The sequence below is a fragment of the Hyperolius riggenbachi genome, chromosome 1, assembly GCF_040937935.1.
Source record: "Hyperolius riggenbachi isolate aHypRig1 chromosome 1, aHypRig1.pri, whole genome shotgun sequence".
Classification (NCBI taxonomy): Eukaryota; Metazoa; Chordata; class Amphibia; order Anura; family Hyperoliidae; genus Hyperolius; species Hyperolius riggenbachi.
Genome location: NC_090646.1, coordinates 426,688,860 through 426,705,459, shown reverse-complemented (window position 1 = coordinate 426,705,459; position 16,600 = coordinate 426,688,860). Strand labels below are relative to the sequence as shown.

General features: G+C 42.3%; 1 protein-coding gene across 2 annotated transcripts in view; it reads left to right on the top strand.

Moving 5' to 3' along the window:
• FRMD3 (FERM domain containing 3) overlaps positions 1-16,600 on the top strand; it is a 295,269-nt gene that overhangs the window by 186,389 nt on the left and 92,280 nt on the right. Inside the window, exon 5 of one of the 2 annotated variants that reach the window (XM_068236899.1) lies at positions 2,162-2,240. In XM_068236899.1, the coding sequence (XP_068093000.1) occupies positions 2,162-2,240 (79 nt within the window). Of the gene's footprint in view, positions 1-2,161; positions 2,241-16,600 lie in introns of those variants that run through there. The other variant, XM_068236889.1, reaches the window with a different exon arrangement.

The following is a 16,600-nucleotide window of genomic DNA, read 5'->3' as shown; positions in this document are numbered from 1 at the left end:
CTAGCTAAACTGGGCACTATACTAGCTATACTGAGGCACTACCTACCCATACTGGGCACTATACTAGCTAAACTGGGCACTTTACTGGCTATACTGGGCACTATACTAGCTATACTGGGCATTTTACTAGCTATACTGGGCATTTTACTAGCTATACTGGGCTCTATACTGGACACTACCTACCTATACTGGGCACTATACTGGCTATACTGGGCACTATACTAGCTATACTGGGCACTATACTAGCTAAACTGGGCACTTTACTATCTATACTGGGCACTATACTAGCTATACTGGACACTACCTACCTATACTGGGAACTATACTAGCTATACTGAGGCACTACCTACCATACTGGGCACTATACTAGCTATACTGGGCACTATACTAGCTATACTGGGCATTTTACTAGCTATACTGGGCATTTTACTAGCTATACTGGGCTCTATACTGGACACTACCTACCTATACTGGGCACTATACTGGCTATACTGGGCACTATACTAGCTATACTGGGCACTATACTAGCTAAACTGGGCACTTTACTAGCTATACTGGGCACTATACTGGACACTACCTACCTATACTGGGCACTATACTAGCTATACTGGGCACTTTACTAGCTATACTGGGCACTATACTAGCTAAACTGGGCACTATACTAACTATACTGAGGCACTACCTACCCATACTGGGCACTATACTAGCTAAACTGGGCACTTTACTAGCTATACTGGGCACTATACTAGCTATACTGGGCATTTTACTAGCTATACTGGGCATTTTACTAGCTATACTGGGCTCTATACTGGACACTACCTACCTATACTGGGCACTATACTGGCTATACTGGGCACTATACTAGCTATACTGGGCACTATACTAGCTAAACTGGGCACTTTACTATCTATACTGTGCACTATACTAGCTATACTGGACACTACCTACCTATACTGGGCACTATACTATCTATACTGGGCACTATACTAGCTAAACTGGGCACTTTACTGGACACTACCTACACTGGGCACTATACTGGCTATACTGTGCACTATACTAGCTATACTGGGCACTATACTAGCTAAACTGGGCACTTTACTAGCTATACTGGGCACTATACTAGCTATACTGGACACTACCTTCCTATAATGGGCACTATACTGGCTAAACTGGGCACTTTACTAGCCATACTGCGGCACTATATTGGCCATACTGGGTCACTATTCTAGCCATACTGGGGTACTATACTAGCTAAACTGGGCACTATACTAGCTAAACTGGGTACTTTACTAGCTATACTGGGCACTTTACTAGCTATACTGGGTACTATACTAGCTATACTGGACACTACCTACCTATACTGGGCACTATACTGGCTATACTGGGCACTATACTAGCTATACTGGGCACTATACTAGCTAAACTGGGCACTTTACTAGCTATACTGGGCACTATACTAGCTATACTGGACACTACCTACCTATACTGGGCACTATACTAGCTATACTGGGCACTTTACTAGCTATACTGGGCACTTTACTAGCTATACTGGGCACTATACTAGCTAAGCTGCGCACTATACTAGCTAAACTGGGCACTATACTAGCTATACTGAGGCACTACCTACCGATACTGGGCACTATACTAGCTATACTGGGACACACTGGGGGGCTGCACCAATCCAGCATTTCCTACCCCCGGCTTATATGGGGGTCAATCATTTTTCCCTGGTTTTTCAGGGAAAAGTTGGGGGGTTGGCTTATATGTGGGTCGGCTTATATGCGAGTATATACTGTACTTTCATAATGATAAGAGCCTATTTCTTGGTATTGCATTATTGGTATGATGGGGTATGATGTTTCTGGCTTGGCACTGCATGAAGTTTGTTCTTTGCTGAGCATTTTTTGTCAGTAGCGGTTGTCACTGAACTGAAGGCATCACTAGAGACATCTCCATATCTGCTTCTGACATTACATGGTGCTCACTGGTCATGTCAACAAATACATTCAGCTTTGCTAGCATAATTTGATTTACTGCATTGGCTGGTCCGGCAGGTGAAACCATTTCATTAACTGTTATGAGTCCGCTCCTGCGTTTTCATCATGCAACAATACCCTGCGCTGTTCTCATGCTTTTTTGTTTTTGTTTTATAACGTTTCAGCTCATCCACCATACACCATGTGCTTTAGAGTGAAATTCTACCCACATGAACCTTTGAAGATTAAAGAAGAGCTTACCAGGTATTTTCTATGTGTCTGTGTGTCACAGTGTGAGGCAAGGTACTGTATGGAGTTAGTGGTCCATTGATGTTGTCACAAGTGCTGTCGTCTTCCAACACAAATACTCCAGTTTGGCCATTCCACACTCTGATGTTTTTCTCTGATGCATAGTATATTTTTGTATTTGATGTGTGCAGTTACTAAATGTGGGTTACTTTCATCTAGTGTAAACATTCTGTTTTGTTTTTTGACTACTGTGTGATGTCATGATCAATTTGGGAATTCTTCTCTCAGTTATGACTTTCACTGGTAAATATATAGTGGTTGTTTTAGTGCAAGTAAATTTCAGCAAAATTGTTTTGGAATTTCTGGAGAAATTTACCAATTCTACTTGTGCCATCATTATGGTAGCAACTGACATTCAGCACTAAATTTATAGATTAGATTAAACTCCATGCTACCAAATACAAATATAGTTGAAACACAGTATATATAGTATATCTTATCTGTAAAAAAAATGTAATTTAATTAGCTTTTGGAGAACTTCAGTTAACTTTTAAAGAGACACTGAAGCGAAAAAAAAAAATTATGATATCATGAATTGGATGTGTAATACTACAACATTGATAGCAAAAAAATATTCTCATATTTTTATTTTCAGTTATACAGCTTTTTTTTTTTTTTTTAAAACATTGCAGTTTGCAGTTTACATATTACTCACCTTTCTAAAAGTGTTTGCAGAACAGGCAGTGAACTTTTGACCTGTCCTGAACTGTTTTCTGCAAAAGAAAAACACAACACAGCTGAGATAACCTAATCAGAAGTCAGAGCTCTCCACCACTTTCAAAGTCTCAGAGCTCAAAGGCTATTTGCATAGATAACAACTGGAGTTTCTTAACTCTTCCTGTACTGGAAACAAATGTTAGACTTATGTCTCTGCTCCTAATGTTTTATTTCTTAGCTGTACTACACAACCAATTCATTATATCATAACTTTTTTTTCGCTTCAGTGTCTCTGTTCACACTGATATTGCATTAATGCCAAAAGGTATGTATGCCAAATTTCAGTGGTTGCTTTGGTCAGGTGAGATTATGGGGTTTAAGTGTGGCTCTGTGAGCTTTAGGAGTAGGTTAGGGGAAGCTAGATTTATTGGTTGGTTCAGTACCACTTGGACGGCATACAAAGTCCCAAGAAGAGTGGTCAGCACCTCCAAAAAATGCTCTTTTACTTAAAACATAGCTCTTTATTAGAATATATTAAAACCCATAAAAATAGTGCAAAAATAGTATAGTATACTCATGTATGGGACTGTTCAGCCTGATGAAAGGCGGATGAAGTCTGGAACAGCGGGCTGTCGCTGGTTAGCAGCCCTATACTATTTTTGCACCATTTTTTATGGATTTTAATATATTCTAATAAAGAGCTATGTTTTAACCACTTGAGGACCCTCCCTTTACTCCCCCTTAAGGACCAGCGCTGTTTTAGCTGATCTGTGCTGGGTGGGCTGTGCAGCCCCCAGCACAGATCAGGGTGCAGGCAGAGTGACCAGATCGCCCCCCTTTTTTCCCCACTAGGGGGATGATGTGCTGGGGGGGTCTGATCGCTCCTGCCTGCCTGGGTGTTGCGGGGGGAGCACCTCAAAGCCCCCCTCCGCGGCGAAATTCCCCCCTCCCTCTCCTCCCTCCCTTCCCGGGAGATCCGAGGCTGCACAGGAACGGATCTGTCCTGTGCAGCCTCTAACAGGCTCCTGCTTGTCATGTGACAGCGATCCCCGGCCGCTGATTGGCCGGGGATCGCTGATCTGGTACAACGCTGCTACTGTTAGCAGCGTTGTACGAATGTAAACAAAACGGATTATTTCCGCTTGTGTTTACATTTAGCCTGCGAGCCGCGATCGGCGGCCCGCAGGCTATTCACGGAGACCCCCACCGTGAATTGACAGGAAGCAGCCGCTCGCGCGAGAGGCTGTTTTCTGATTAATTAGCCTGCAGCCGGTGACGCAGATCTGCGTCGCTGGTCCTGCAGCTGCCACTTTGCCGACGCGCGGTATGAGTGCGCGGTCGGCAAGTGGTTAAAGGGAAGGTTCAGGGAGGGGATTAAAAAAATAAAAATAAATTTCCACTTACCTGGGGCTTCCTCCAGCCCGTGGCAGGCAGGAGGTGCCCTCGCCGCCGCTCCGCAGGCTCCCGGTGGTCTCCGATGCCCGACCTGGCCAGGCTGGCTGCCAGGTCGGGCTCTTCTGCGCTCCATTTCCTGGCACTTCTGCGTCCCACGCCGGCCCGCTGACGTCATCGGACGTCCGCCGGGCTGTACTGCGCAGGCGCAGTAGTTCTCCCCAGGTAAGTGGAAATTTATTTTTATTTTCTTAATCCCCTCCCTGAACCTTCCCTTTAAGTAAAAGAACATTTTTTTGGAGGTGCTGACCACTCTTCTTGGGACTTTATTAGCCATAACAACAGCAGAAATACTACACTCTTGTATGTGAACCAGAGCGATTTATAGAAAAACTAAACTTTTGTTGTGCTACTCAAGTTATTTTGTAGCATTACGGTATTAAATATTACTTTTGCTTTTCAGTTTGCAGTCTGTGATTTTTCAGACATGGCAAGTGATTTAAAACATGCCAACTTGCACCCATGGCATCTTATACTGTAATGTCACACCCATGTCTCCCTTAGCAGAGTCTTGAATTTACGGTACTTCGGGGGATGTTTTGTCCTAATTAAGTGACTACCTCTATATACTAAACTATAAGTCTAGAAATTTAGGTGTGACTCACTAAATGAAGGTTTAGAGGAATGACTTAAGCTGGCCACTAACGGTCCAATTTCTAGCGAAAAATCGTTAGAGCGATCAGAAATTCTGATCGGATTGGTTGTAAATAATCTCCATTGGTGGACACAATCGATTATGAACGACTGAAAAAAATGTCGCCCGAATGAATTTTCGTCGAACGAAAATTTGGATTTTCTTGGTGGTCGTGATAGATAGGAAGCAATAATTGGTTAGTTGATGGTGTAGTGAACGATTTTTCATCCGATCAAAATTTCTGATCGTTCGAACGAGTTTTCGCTAGAAATTGGACCGTTAGTGGCCAGCTTTATACATGCGTCATGAGCAACACTGAGCACTCTGAGTAAGGTGTGTTCTAGTAGTGATTTTCTCATTTGCAGCAATGTACCTAGTGGTAAGTGACTCTTGATGAAGGAAATTCCAAGAAAACACAGGTCTGAAAGTCCTGGCCACAAAAGTTAACAGGGAAAGGGTCAGGAGGAAAAATACTGGGCTGCAGGGAGGGAGTGAATAATTGCTGCATTTGGGGGCCTGGAGGAGTTATTGGCTGCACTTAAGAGACAGGAGGGGTTAATGGCTGCAATACTGTATGCAGTGCAGTCATTAACCCCTCTGGTCCCCAAGTGCCACTGTTATTTATTCCTTGTCCACAAGTGCAGCCCTTAACTTTGCTGGGTAGACTTATACTTGAGTCAGTAACACATTCCAGCTTAAGAAGGTGAAGTATTGGAGTCGACTAATACACAAAGTCGACTTATATTCGGGGATATACGGGTACATTTAGGCCTACAGTTCAGTAGACCCCAGAACTATGATAATGTGCTATATCTCATACACCTTATATCAGCTAATCAGGTTTTGTACCCTCTTTAATTGTAATCTTTAATGAAGGATGATAGCTGATTGGTAGCTATGAGCCACTGCACTTTGAATATAGGACCTATTAAATTAGCCTTTAGGCTTGCTTGTGCTATATCTGAATATGTGTAGAAAATTATTTTGAAGGGGTAATTACAGTGGTGTGAAAAACTAATTGCCCCCTTCCTGATTTCTTATTTTTTGCATGTTTGTCACACTTAAATGTTTCTGCTCATCAAAAACTGTTAACTATTAGGCAAAGATAACATAATTGAACACAAAATGCAGTTTTATATGATGGTTTTTATTATTTAGTAAGAAAAAAAACTCAAAACCTACATGGAGCTGTGTGAAAAAGAAATTGCCCCCTGAACCTAATAACTGGTTGGGCCACCCTTAGCAGCAATAACTGCAATCAAGCGTTTGCAAAAACGAGTCTTTTACAGCGCTCTGGAGGAATTTTGGCCCACTCATCTTTGCAGAATTGTTGTAATTCAGCTTTATTTGAGGGTTTTCTAGCATTAACCGCCTTTTTAAGGTCATGCCACAACATCTCAATAGGATTCAGGTCAGGACTTTGACTAGGCCACTCCAAAGTCTTCATTTTGTTTTTCTTCAGCCATTCAGAGGTGGATTTGCTGGTGTGTTTTGGGTCATTGTCCTGCTGCAGCACCCAAGATCGCTTCAGCTTGAGTTGACGAACAGAAGGCCAGACATACTCCTTCAGGATTTTTTGGTAGACAGTAGAATTCATGGTTCCATCTATCACAGCAAGCCTTCCAGGTCCTGAAGCAGCAAAACAACCCCAGACCATCACACTACCACCACCATATTTTACTGTTGGTATGATGTTCTTTTTCTGAAATGCTGTGTTACTTCTACGCCAGATGTAACGGGACACGCACCTTCCAAAAAGTTCAACTTTTGTCTCGTCGGTCCATAAGGTATTTTCCCCAAAGTCTTGGCAATCATTGAGATGTTTTTTTAGCAAAATTGAGATGAGCCTTAATGTTCTTTTTGCTTAAAAGTGGTTTGCGCCTTGGATATCTGCCATGCAGGCCGTTTTTGCCCAGTCTCTTTCTTATGGTGGAGTCGTGAACACTGACCTTAATTGAGGCAAGTGAGGCCTGCAGTTCATTAGATGTTGTCCTGGGGTCTTTTGTGGCCTCTCGGATGAGTTTTCTCTGCGCTCTTGGGGTAATATTGGTCGGCCGGCCACTCCTGGGAAGGTTCATCACTGTTCCATGTTTTTGCCATTTGTGGATAATGGCTCTCACTGTGGTTCGTTGGAGTCCCAAAGCTTTAGAAATGGCTTTATAACCTTTTCCAGTCTGATAGATCTCAATTACAGTACTTTTGTTCTCATTTGTTCCTGAATTTCTTTGGATCTTGGCATGATGTCTAGCTTTTGAGGTGCTTTTGGTCTACTTCTCTGTGTCAGATAGCTCCTATTTATGTGATTTCTTGATTGAAACAGGTGTGGCAGTAATCAGGCCTGGAGGTGACTACATAAATTGAACTCGGGTGTGATAAACCACAGTTAAGTTATTTTTTAACAAGGGGGGCAATCACTTTTTCACACAGGGCCATGTAGATTTGGAGTTTTTTTCTCACTAAATAATAAAAACCATCATTTAAAACTGCATTTTGTGTTCAATTATGTTATCTTTGACTAATAGTTAATGGTTTTTGATGAGCAGAAACATTTAAGTGTGACAAACATGCAAAAGAATAAGAAATCAGGAAGGGTGCAAATAGTTTTTCACATAACTGTATAACGGTTTTTGTAGCAGGTTGCCTGCCTCAAACCGTACCTTTAAATTTGTGTTTTAAAACAGATTCTCAATCTTTTCTACTCAGCAGCACATCACAAAACATTTCCCGACCAAGAACATTAAAAATTTAAATCGATGATCTGTAATGTCTTTTTCCATCTAATGATATTAAAATATAGAGCTGGGAATGGCTGTTTGTGTATCCTTGTATCTATGAACATTACTGCTGTTCCTCTTTCTCAGTGATAACTCCCTGAAGGTTGTAGCATGATAGCACTACATCAGTTATTAGTGATCTGCTCTTTCCATCTTCTAGGCTACTTTAAGAATGTGCTGTTTGTTACTCAAGCTCATGTTGCTTTACAGAATTGAAATCAAAGTGAACATAATTTATAAGTGTGTAGCGTATCAAAATGTATGAAAGGCCTACTTGCCAGCCTTTTCAAAGGAGCTGAGGCCCTCAGAGATGGCTGTAGTAAAGGAATTTTCTATGGCTGCTCCAGTTGCTCTCTCATTTGAGTCGTATCTCTGTAGGGCAGATATATAAATTGTTAATTACAGGAAACCTTATATTATGTGTATAATATACTGTATATGGCCTTAGAGTATGTAGTGTGAATAGGGATGTCGTGCTTTATCTAATAAAAATTAGTGAAATGTTAAAAATAAATATTAATAGATAGCCAAGCAACTTTCTGTATAATGAAATGCAGGTAAGACGTTAAAGTAAACCTCCGGACTAAAAATCTTCTCAGCAGAACTGAAAAGGCTTGGTGTTTCTTTAACAGTTTCACAGAATCAGAATTTTGTTTTTCTTACCAAAGCATCATTTTTAGCAGCATTTTTAGCTAATCTCCACACATCAAAGAAAAAAAGCCCGGGCTTTTTTCCCCTGATGCTGTGCAGAGCATGTTGGGATTTCCTATGTTATACACGTTGCCTAGCAACTCGGAGAGGTGCTCAGGACACAGGACAGTTGGAACTGGTTCTCATGCTCCCTGTCACCTCCTTTCAACCAAAAAGATGGCTGCCATCATGAAATCAAACATTTGCCTTTTCTTTTAAAACAGTGTGGGTAAGAGATTATATTACCTATCTATTTTAATTAACATAACTAATGTAACTTAATGACAGTATGTTTGTTTAGGCTGTAGTTCCTCTTTAACAGATTAAATGTGTTTTATTAATGGTGGTGCCAGCATATGTACACACCCTATTTGTTATTCACTAACCTTTCAGCAATACTTACCATGGCATGAAATGACCCGTGTGAGGGTCCAATGCCCTTTAGAGCAGATAATTTGCTATATGTCCCGGCCAGATTTATACGTTCTAAAAGTTATCTGATCTTCAGCCTGAAGAACTTCAGTAAATCACTGCCCCTTTATTTTGCTGTCATAAATTAAGCAATTATTTGATATTCTGCATCCATCTCCAAGCAGACCACTTGGCTTCTGCTGGTCCCAAGCCTTGTGTCCTTCTTCTTATACTGAATAATTGAAGGGAGTTTGAGTGCCAGTCCATTGCCACCCTTGGGAGTGTGGTCAGTTGGCTCTTCTACTTACATCCCCTCCCATAGGGATCAACAAAGGGGACAGAGAATGGTAGCAGGTCCAGACCATGGTAGCATGTAGAAGACTCTCATCCCCAAGAGGCTCTGCAGGTGCTACTTCCAAGAGCTCCAGAAACAAATATTCACAAGGGATCTACTTACTTTTTCTTTTTACAGAGGGTCCTTTTCCCAGGTCAAGTTGTGGACCTTAACTACCTAAAGACCGCGACCGCGTCACGCCAATGGGCGTGATCGCGCCGGCAGCTCCAGGACCGCCTAATGCCAATTAGCGTCAAGTCCTGGGGCCGGCTAATGCATGCATCTCCGCTTGGCAGGCGGAGTCTCCCGGTGGCCATCACCGCTCGGAGACTGTTAGCGCCGCTTGGAGACTGTTAGACGGCGAAACCACCGTCTTTTTACTTAGTACAGAGCTGCAATCTAAGGCAGCGCTGTACTGGGGACAGCCGTGTCACACCTGGGGCACAAGAGAGCGATCGGCTTTCATAGGCTGAAGCCTATGACAGCTGATCGCTATGATTGGCTGGGAGGGAGACAGAGGGGAAAAAAACAACTGGGGGGCGATCAGACCCCACCAACAGAAAGCTCTGTTGGTGGGGAGAAAAGGGGGGGGAATCACTAGTGTGCTGTGTTGTGCGGCCCTGCAGCTTGGCCTTAAAGCTGCAGTGTCCTATTTTGAAAAAAAATTGCCTGGTCTTTAGGGGGGTTTAGCACTGTGGTCCTCAAGAGTTTATTGAGCCTTGGGTTTGGTTCAGTAGTATGTGGCTAGTTGGCTCAACTGCCCTCCTGTTTTTGAGAGCAGTGCATATGGTTTCAGCTCCAGTGGTTTCGGCACAGTTGCTTCATTACAGCTTATTTGTGTTTTGGGTAACAGAACAATCATGTTTTTAGTGCTACTTTTGGCTGTTCTTAATAGGCATTACAGTTGTTACATAATTTGCATAAGACCAGGTAAGCTATATGTGCATTGTCTGCATATGTAGAATTTACCAGAGATTAGTGAATATACTCCTATGTTGCTTAAACTTACTTTCCCCATCTAAGATGCCTGGCACTACTCCATTTCAAACTAAATAATGATGAAAGGAACTGCTGTTGCTTTAGTTTTGTAACGTGTCTGCTTTAAGAAATAAAGATGATTTGTGCAGTTCTGGCAGTTAATAATTTGGTTCACATGATGCATGTGGCCATATAATATCCATCTGAAGCAACACATGCTCTAATAAGCAGCTAGTGCAGAGCTGTGTTCTGACAGATTTCATGGCTGAATTGTGCTGTACAGATGACAAGCATGTCAGCATTCCTTCATTTTCATATTATTCAGCAGTGGGTAGGGATAAAATGCACACAATGCAGTGTTCCTATATACAAGCAAATTTGCTTTTATTTCATTCCTGCTGCATAACTGGTACCCATGGTCCATAGAGGAGTGCTGCTGGGTAACGGCTTAGATAAGGAGAGCTGATAGCAGCATGTTTAAAGATTCATCTTTGATTGCTGCAGCAGAGGAAAATGTAACTTGTAGCATAACGCTTACCTTCTCCCAAGTTATCAATTACAGCTTTCTTTTAATCTACTCTAGAAGCTTCAATGTAGCTCTGAAATCTTATGCACTAAGAAGTGAAGTAAAGTTTGGCTTCAGCCCCTTTGGTCTCCCTGTCTGTTTGTGAGACTACCCATCACAATAATGACCCAGTACACAACCACATAATGTGGGACAGGGCTGAGCCAAGCTTGTCTTCCGTTCTTGGAGTTGGGCCTTGTATATCAGGGTGTCCCCTGTGCTTTGGTGCCAAACATCCTTCTATCCCCAACCCAAAGAATGTTTAAGAACTTTTTAATAATACACTAAATACACCTCAAGTTCCTGTAGTCCAGTGATCTGCAAACTTGGCTCTTCAGCTGTCAAGTTCCACAATGCATTGCAGCAGTCTGACAGCCACAGTCATGATTCCTAAAGGCAAATGCATTGTGGGAGTTGTAGTTCCTGAACAGCTGGAGAGCCAAGTTTGAAGATCACTGCTGTAGTCAATAGTGCAATTTGCAAACGTCATGACTATTAGAAATGAGAGAGATGGAAACCCGTTCACGCAAAAATACAAAGCAAAAGAACAACCTTCTCTCCAGCCAATGCCTCCTCCTTCCCACTTAAACTTTCCCACAACAGCTCTAGCTATCAGTGCTACAAAGACTGTCAGTTTCCCGTACCTCAGAGATACCTGCAATGGCCACAATTGCATAAGAGAAGTATACTTTGCATTTTTTAAAATAAGCGGAGCAGTAATTTACAGGTTGAATGGAAAGTATAAACATTTGTAGAGTGATTTCCTAATCTGAATGATTACAGATTGTGAACTTTCAGTTTAATATGGCCATGCTTACAAGGAAGAATGTGATTGCATTTTACAAGTGTGAAGGTGAGTGCTAGAAGTCAGGAACAGATCCTCATCATGCCAGCAACTGAATCGTTATGCTTTACTTAATATAAACAAGGCTTCAAGCTCCCATGGCCACAAGCAAGTTTCAAGCTCCCATGGCCTTTTAACACTGGTGGATGTCAGCAAAATGCTTAGAGTGTACCAGAGAAGGTAATATAGAAAGATTTAATACTTACCATAAGCATGTCGCCGTCCTCCCATGTTCTGCCGCAATCAGCCCCGGTAGGAGGTTCAGTCGCGTCAGTCAGGGTCTTCTGCGCATACGTGGGATGTGTTTTTCTGCATCCAGAATCCGCGCGTGGGGGAAACAGGCCCTAAATAGCCACATCCAGAAATCTGGATGCAGAAAAACTGATGCAGAAGTAGTGTAAATAGGCCCTTAGGGCCCATTCACACTAGAAGCGCTTTTCTGAGCGTTTTGCGATGGATTAGCGCTTTCTGAGCGCTTTTTAAAAATTTCTCCCTTTCACTTTCATTAAAATTGCGGTAAAAATCACTGTGATTCCGCAAACGTGTACTCGGAAAATAGCTGCGTTTTTTACCAAGATTTTAATGAATGTGAATGGGAGAAATTTTTTAAAAGAGCAAATCAAACGCAAAGCGCTTAGAAAAGCTCTTATAGTGGGTCTGGGCCCTTAGAGTTGGAGTTGTTGAACAGTGCAAATGTTCTGGCATTTATGTTAGGTGATTCAGACACTGCTGATGCCAGAAAGATCAGAAGGACGCCAGGCAACTGGTATTATTTAAAAGAAAAAATATGGCAGCCTCCTTATCCCTTTCACTTTGCTCACTTCCTTTAAATTGAGTTAACCAAAGTTGTAGCCATGGTTTAATTGACCAGCTGCCATTTAGTTGATTGTCAATTTCTGGATTTGGCTGGCTTATTTCTTTCGCATCCTCAGTGCATGCTATGAGAGTTTTTTTTTTCTTTACAGTTTCTTGCATGTTTTCTAGGGATGAACAATGAGATGCAAATAATTTCCCCTTACACTCAAATTTCAGGCAAATGTTATGCAGCTTGACCAAAGACCAATAAAAATTGACAGGAAGTTATTATGATTGGTCCACTTTCAATCTGTATACGATTTACATTAACTTTGAATCCAAGGAGAAATGATTTGCATCTCATTGATCATCCCTAATATTTAATATTCCATATACCGTATATACTCGCATATAAGCCGACCCGCATATAAGCCGACCCCCCAACTTTTCCCTGAAAAAAACAGGGAAAAATGATTGACCCCCATATAAGCCGGGGGTAGGAAATGCTGGATTGGTGCAGCCCCCCAGTGTGTCCCAATATAGCTAGTATAGTGCCCAGTATAGGTAGGTAGTGTCCAGTATAGCTAGTATAGTGCCCAGTATAGCTAGTAAAGTGCCCAGTATAGCCAGTATAGTGCCCAGTATAGGTAGGTAGTGCCTCAGTTTAGCTAGTATAGTGCCCAGTTTAGCTAGTATAGTGCCCCAGTATGGCTAGTAAAGTGCCCAGTTTAGTTAGTATAGTGCCCAGTTTAGCCAGTATAGTGCCCAGTTTATCTAGTATAGTGCCCAGTTTAGCTAGTATAGTGCCCAGTTTAGCCAGTATAGTGCCCAGTTTAGCCAGTATAGTGCCCCAGTATGGCTAGTAAAGTGCCCAGTTTAGCCAGTATAGTGCCCAGTTTAGCTAGTATAGTGCCCAGTTTAGCCAGTATAGTGCCCAGTTTAGCCAGTATAGTGCCCAGTTTAGCTAGTATAGTGCCCCAGTATGGCTAGTAAAGTGCCCAGTTTAGCCAGTATAATGCCCAGTTTAGCCAGTATAGTGCCCAGTTTAGCCAGTATAGTGCCCAGTTTAGCTAGTATAGTGCCCCAGTATGGCTAGTAAAGTGCCCAGTTTAGCCAGTATAGTGCCCAGTTTAGCCAGTATAGTGCCCAGTTTAGCTAGTATAGTGCCCAGTTTAGCTAGTATAGTGCCCAGTTTAGCTAGTATAGTGCCCAGTTTAGCCAGTATAGTGCCCAGTTTAGCTAGTATAGTGCCCAGTTTAGCCAGTTTAGTGCTCCCCCCGCTCCCCCCGCGGCCGCCGCTGCTATTACCTTCTTAGACAGCGGCCGCTTCCTAATCCGCGTTCCTCTTCTTTCTCAGAGTGTATCACAGCAGTGCGCCGGGCGCTGCTGCTGTGACAATGCAGGGGGCAGGAAAGAGCGCGGCTCCCTATAGCGGCGATCTGTATCGCCGTTACCAAGGGAACCGCTCTTTCCTGCCCCCTGCATCGTCACAGCAGCAGCGCCGGGCGCGCTGCTGTGATACACTGACACTCTGAGAAATAAGAGGAACGCGGATTAGGAAGCGGCCGCTGTCTAAGAAGGTAATAGCAGCGGGGGGAGCGGGGAGGGGGGGGAGCGGGGCGCGGACCACCCGACCACCCACCACCCACCACTAGACCACCAGGGAAGACTCGCATACAAGCCGACCCCCCAACTTTTGACCCCCTTTTTGGGGGTCAAAAATTCGGCTTGTATGCGAGTATATACGGTACACTTTCTGCCACGTATGCACGGGGTACATAATCCTGTGTGTCATTGATCAACCCTAATGTTTACTATTCCATATACACTGTTATGCCTTGTATGCGCGGGATACATTGTCATGTGTGTCATTGATCAACCCTAATATTTACTATTCCATATACACTTTATGCCATGTATGCACGGGGTACATAATCATGTGTGTCATTGATCAACCCTAATGTTTACTATTTCATGTACACTGTTATACCATGTATGCGCGGGGTCCATAGTCCTGTGTGTCATTGATCAACCCTAATGTTTACTATTCCATATACACTTTCTGCCACGTATGCGCGGGGTACATAATCATGTGTGTCATTGATCACCCCTAATGTTTACTACTCCATATACACTGTTATGCCTGGTATGCACGGGATACATTGTCATGTGTGTCATTGATCAACCCTAATATTTACTATTCCATATACACTTTATGCCACGTATGCATGGGTACATAATCATGTGTGTCATTGATCACCCCTAATATTTACTATTCCATATACACTTTCTGCCACGTATGCGTGGGATACATTGTCATGTGTGTCATTGATCAACCCTAATATTTACTATTCCATATACACCGTTATGCCTTGTATGCACGGGATACATTGTCATGTGTGTCATTGATCAACCCTAATATTTACTATTCCATATACACTTTATGCCATGTATGCACGGGGTACATAGTCCTGTGTGTCATTGATCAACCCTAATGTTTACTATTTCATGTACACTGTTATACCACGTATGCACGGGATACATTGTCATATGTGTCATTGATCATCCCTAATATTTACTATTCCATATACACTTTATGCCACATATGCACGGGGTACAATATCCTGTGTGTCATTGATCAACCCTAATGTTTACTATTTCATATACACTGTTATACCACGTATGCACGGGTACATAGTCTTGTGTGTCAATGATCAACCCTAATGTTTACTATTCCATGTACACCGTTATGCCTTGTATGCGCGGGATACATTGTCATGTGTGTCAATGATCACCCCTAATGTTTACTATTCCATATACACTGTTATACCACGTATGCACGGGTACATAATCATGTGTTTCATTGATCACCCCTAATGTTTACTATTCCATATACACTGTTATACCACGTATGCACGGGGTACATAATCATTTGTGTCAATAATCACCCCTAATGTTTACTATTCCATGTACACTGTTATACCATGTATGCACGGGTACATAATCATGTGTGTCATTGATCACCCCTAATGTTTACTATTCCATATACACTGTTATACCACGTATGCACGGGGTACATAATGATGTGTGTCAATGATCACCACTAATGTTTACTATACCATATACACTGTTATACCACGTATGCACGGGTACATAATCATGTGTGTCATTGATCACCCCTAATGTTTACTATTCCATATACACTGTTATACCACGTATGCACGGGTACATAAATATGTGTGTCAATGATCAACCCTAATGTTTACTATTCCATATACACCGTTATGCCTGGTATGCACGGGATACATTGTCATGTGTGTCCTTGATCAACCCTAATATTTACTATTCCATATACACTTTATGCCACGTATGCACGGGGTACAGTATCCTGTGTGTCATTGATCAACCCTAATGTTTACTATTCCATATACACTTTATGCCACATATGCACGGGGTACAATATCCTGTGTGTCATTGATCAACCCCAATGTTTACTATTCCATATACACTGTTATGCCACATATGCATGGGGTACAGTATCCTGTGTGTCATTGATCAACCCTAATGTTTACTATTCCATATACACCGTTATGCCACGTATGCGCGGGATACATTGTCATGTGTGTCATTGATCAACCCTAAAATTTACTATTCCATATACACATTATGCCACGTATGCACGGGGTACATAGTCCTGTGTGTCATTGATCAACCCTAATGTTTACTATTCCATATACACTGTTATGCCACATATGCATGGGGTACAGTATCCTGTGTGTCATTGATCAACCCTAATGTTTACTATTCCATATACACCGTTATGCCACGTATGCGCGGGATACATTGTCATGTGTGTCATTGATCAACCCTAAAATTTACTATTCCATATACACATTATGCCACGTATGCACGGGGTACATAGTCCTGTGTGTCATTGATCAACCCTAATGTTTACTATTCCATATACACATTATGCCACGTATGCACGGGGTACATAGTCCTGTGTGTCATTGATCAACCCTAATGTTTACTATTCCATATACACTGTTATGCCTTGTATGCACGGGATACATTGTCATGTGTGTCATTGATCAACCCTAATGTTTACTATTCCATATACACCGTTATGCCACATATGCGCGGGGTACAATATCCTGTGTGTCATTGATCACCCCTAAAAT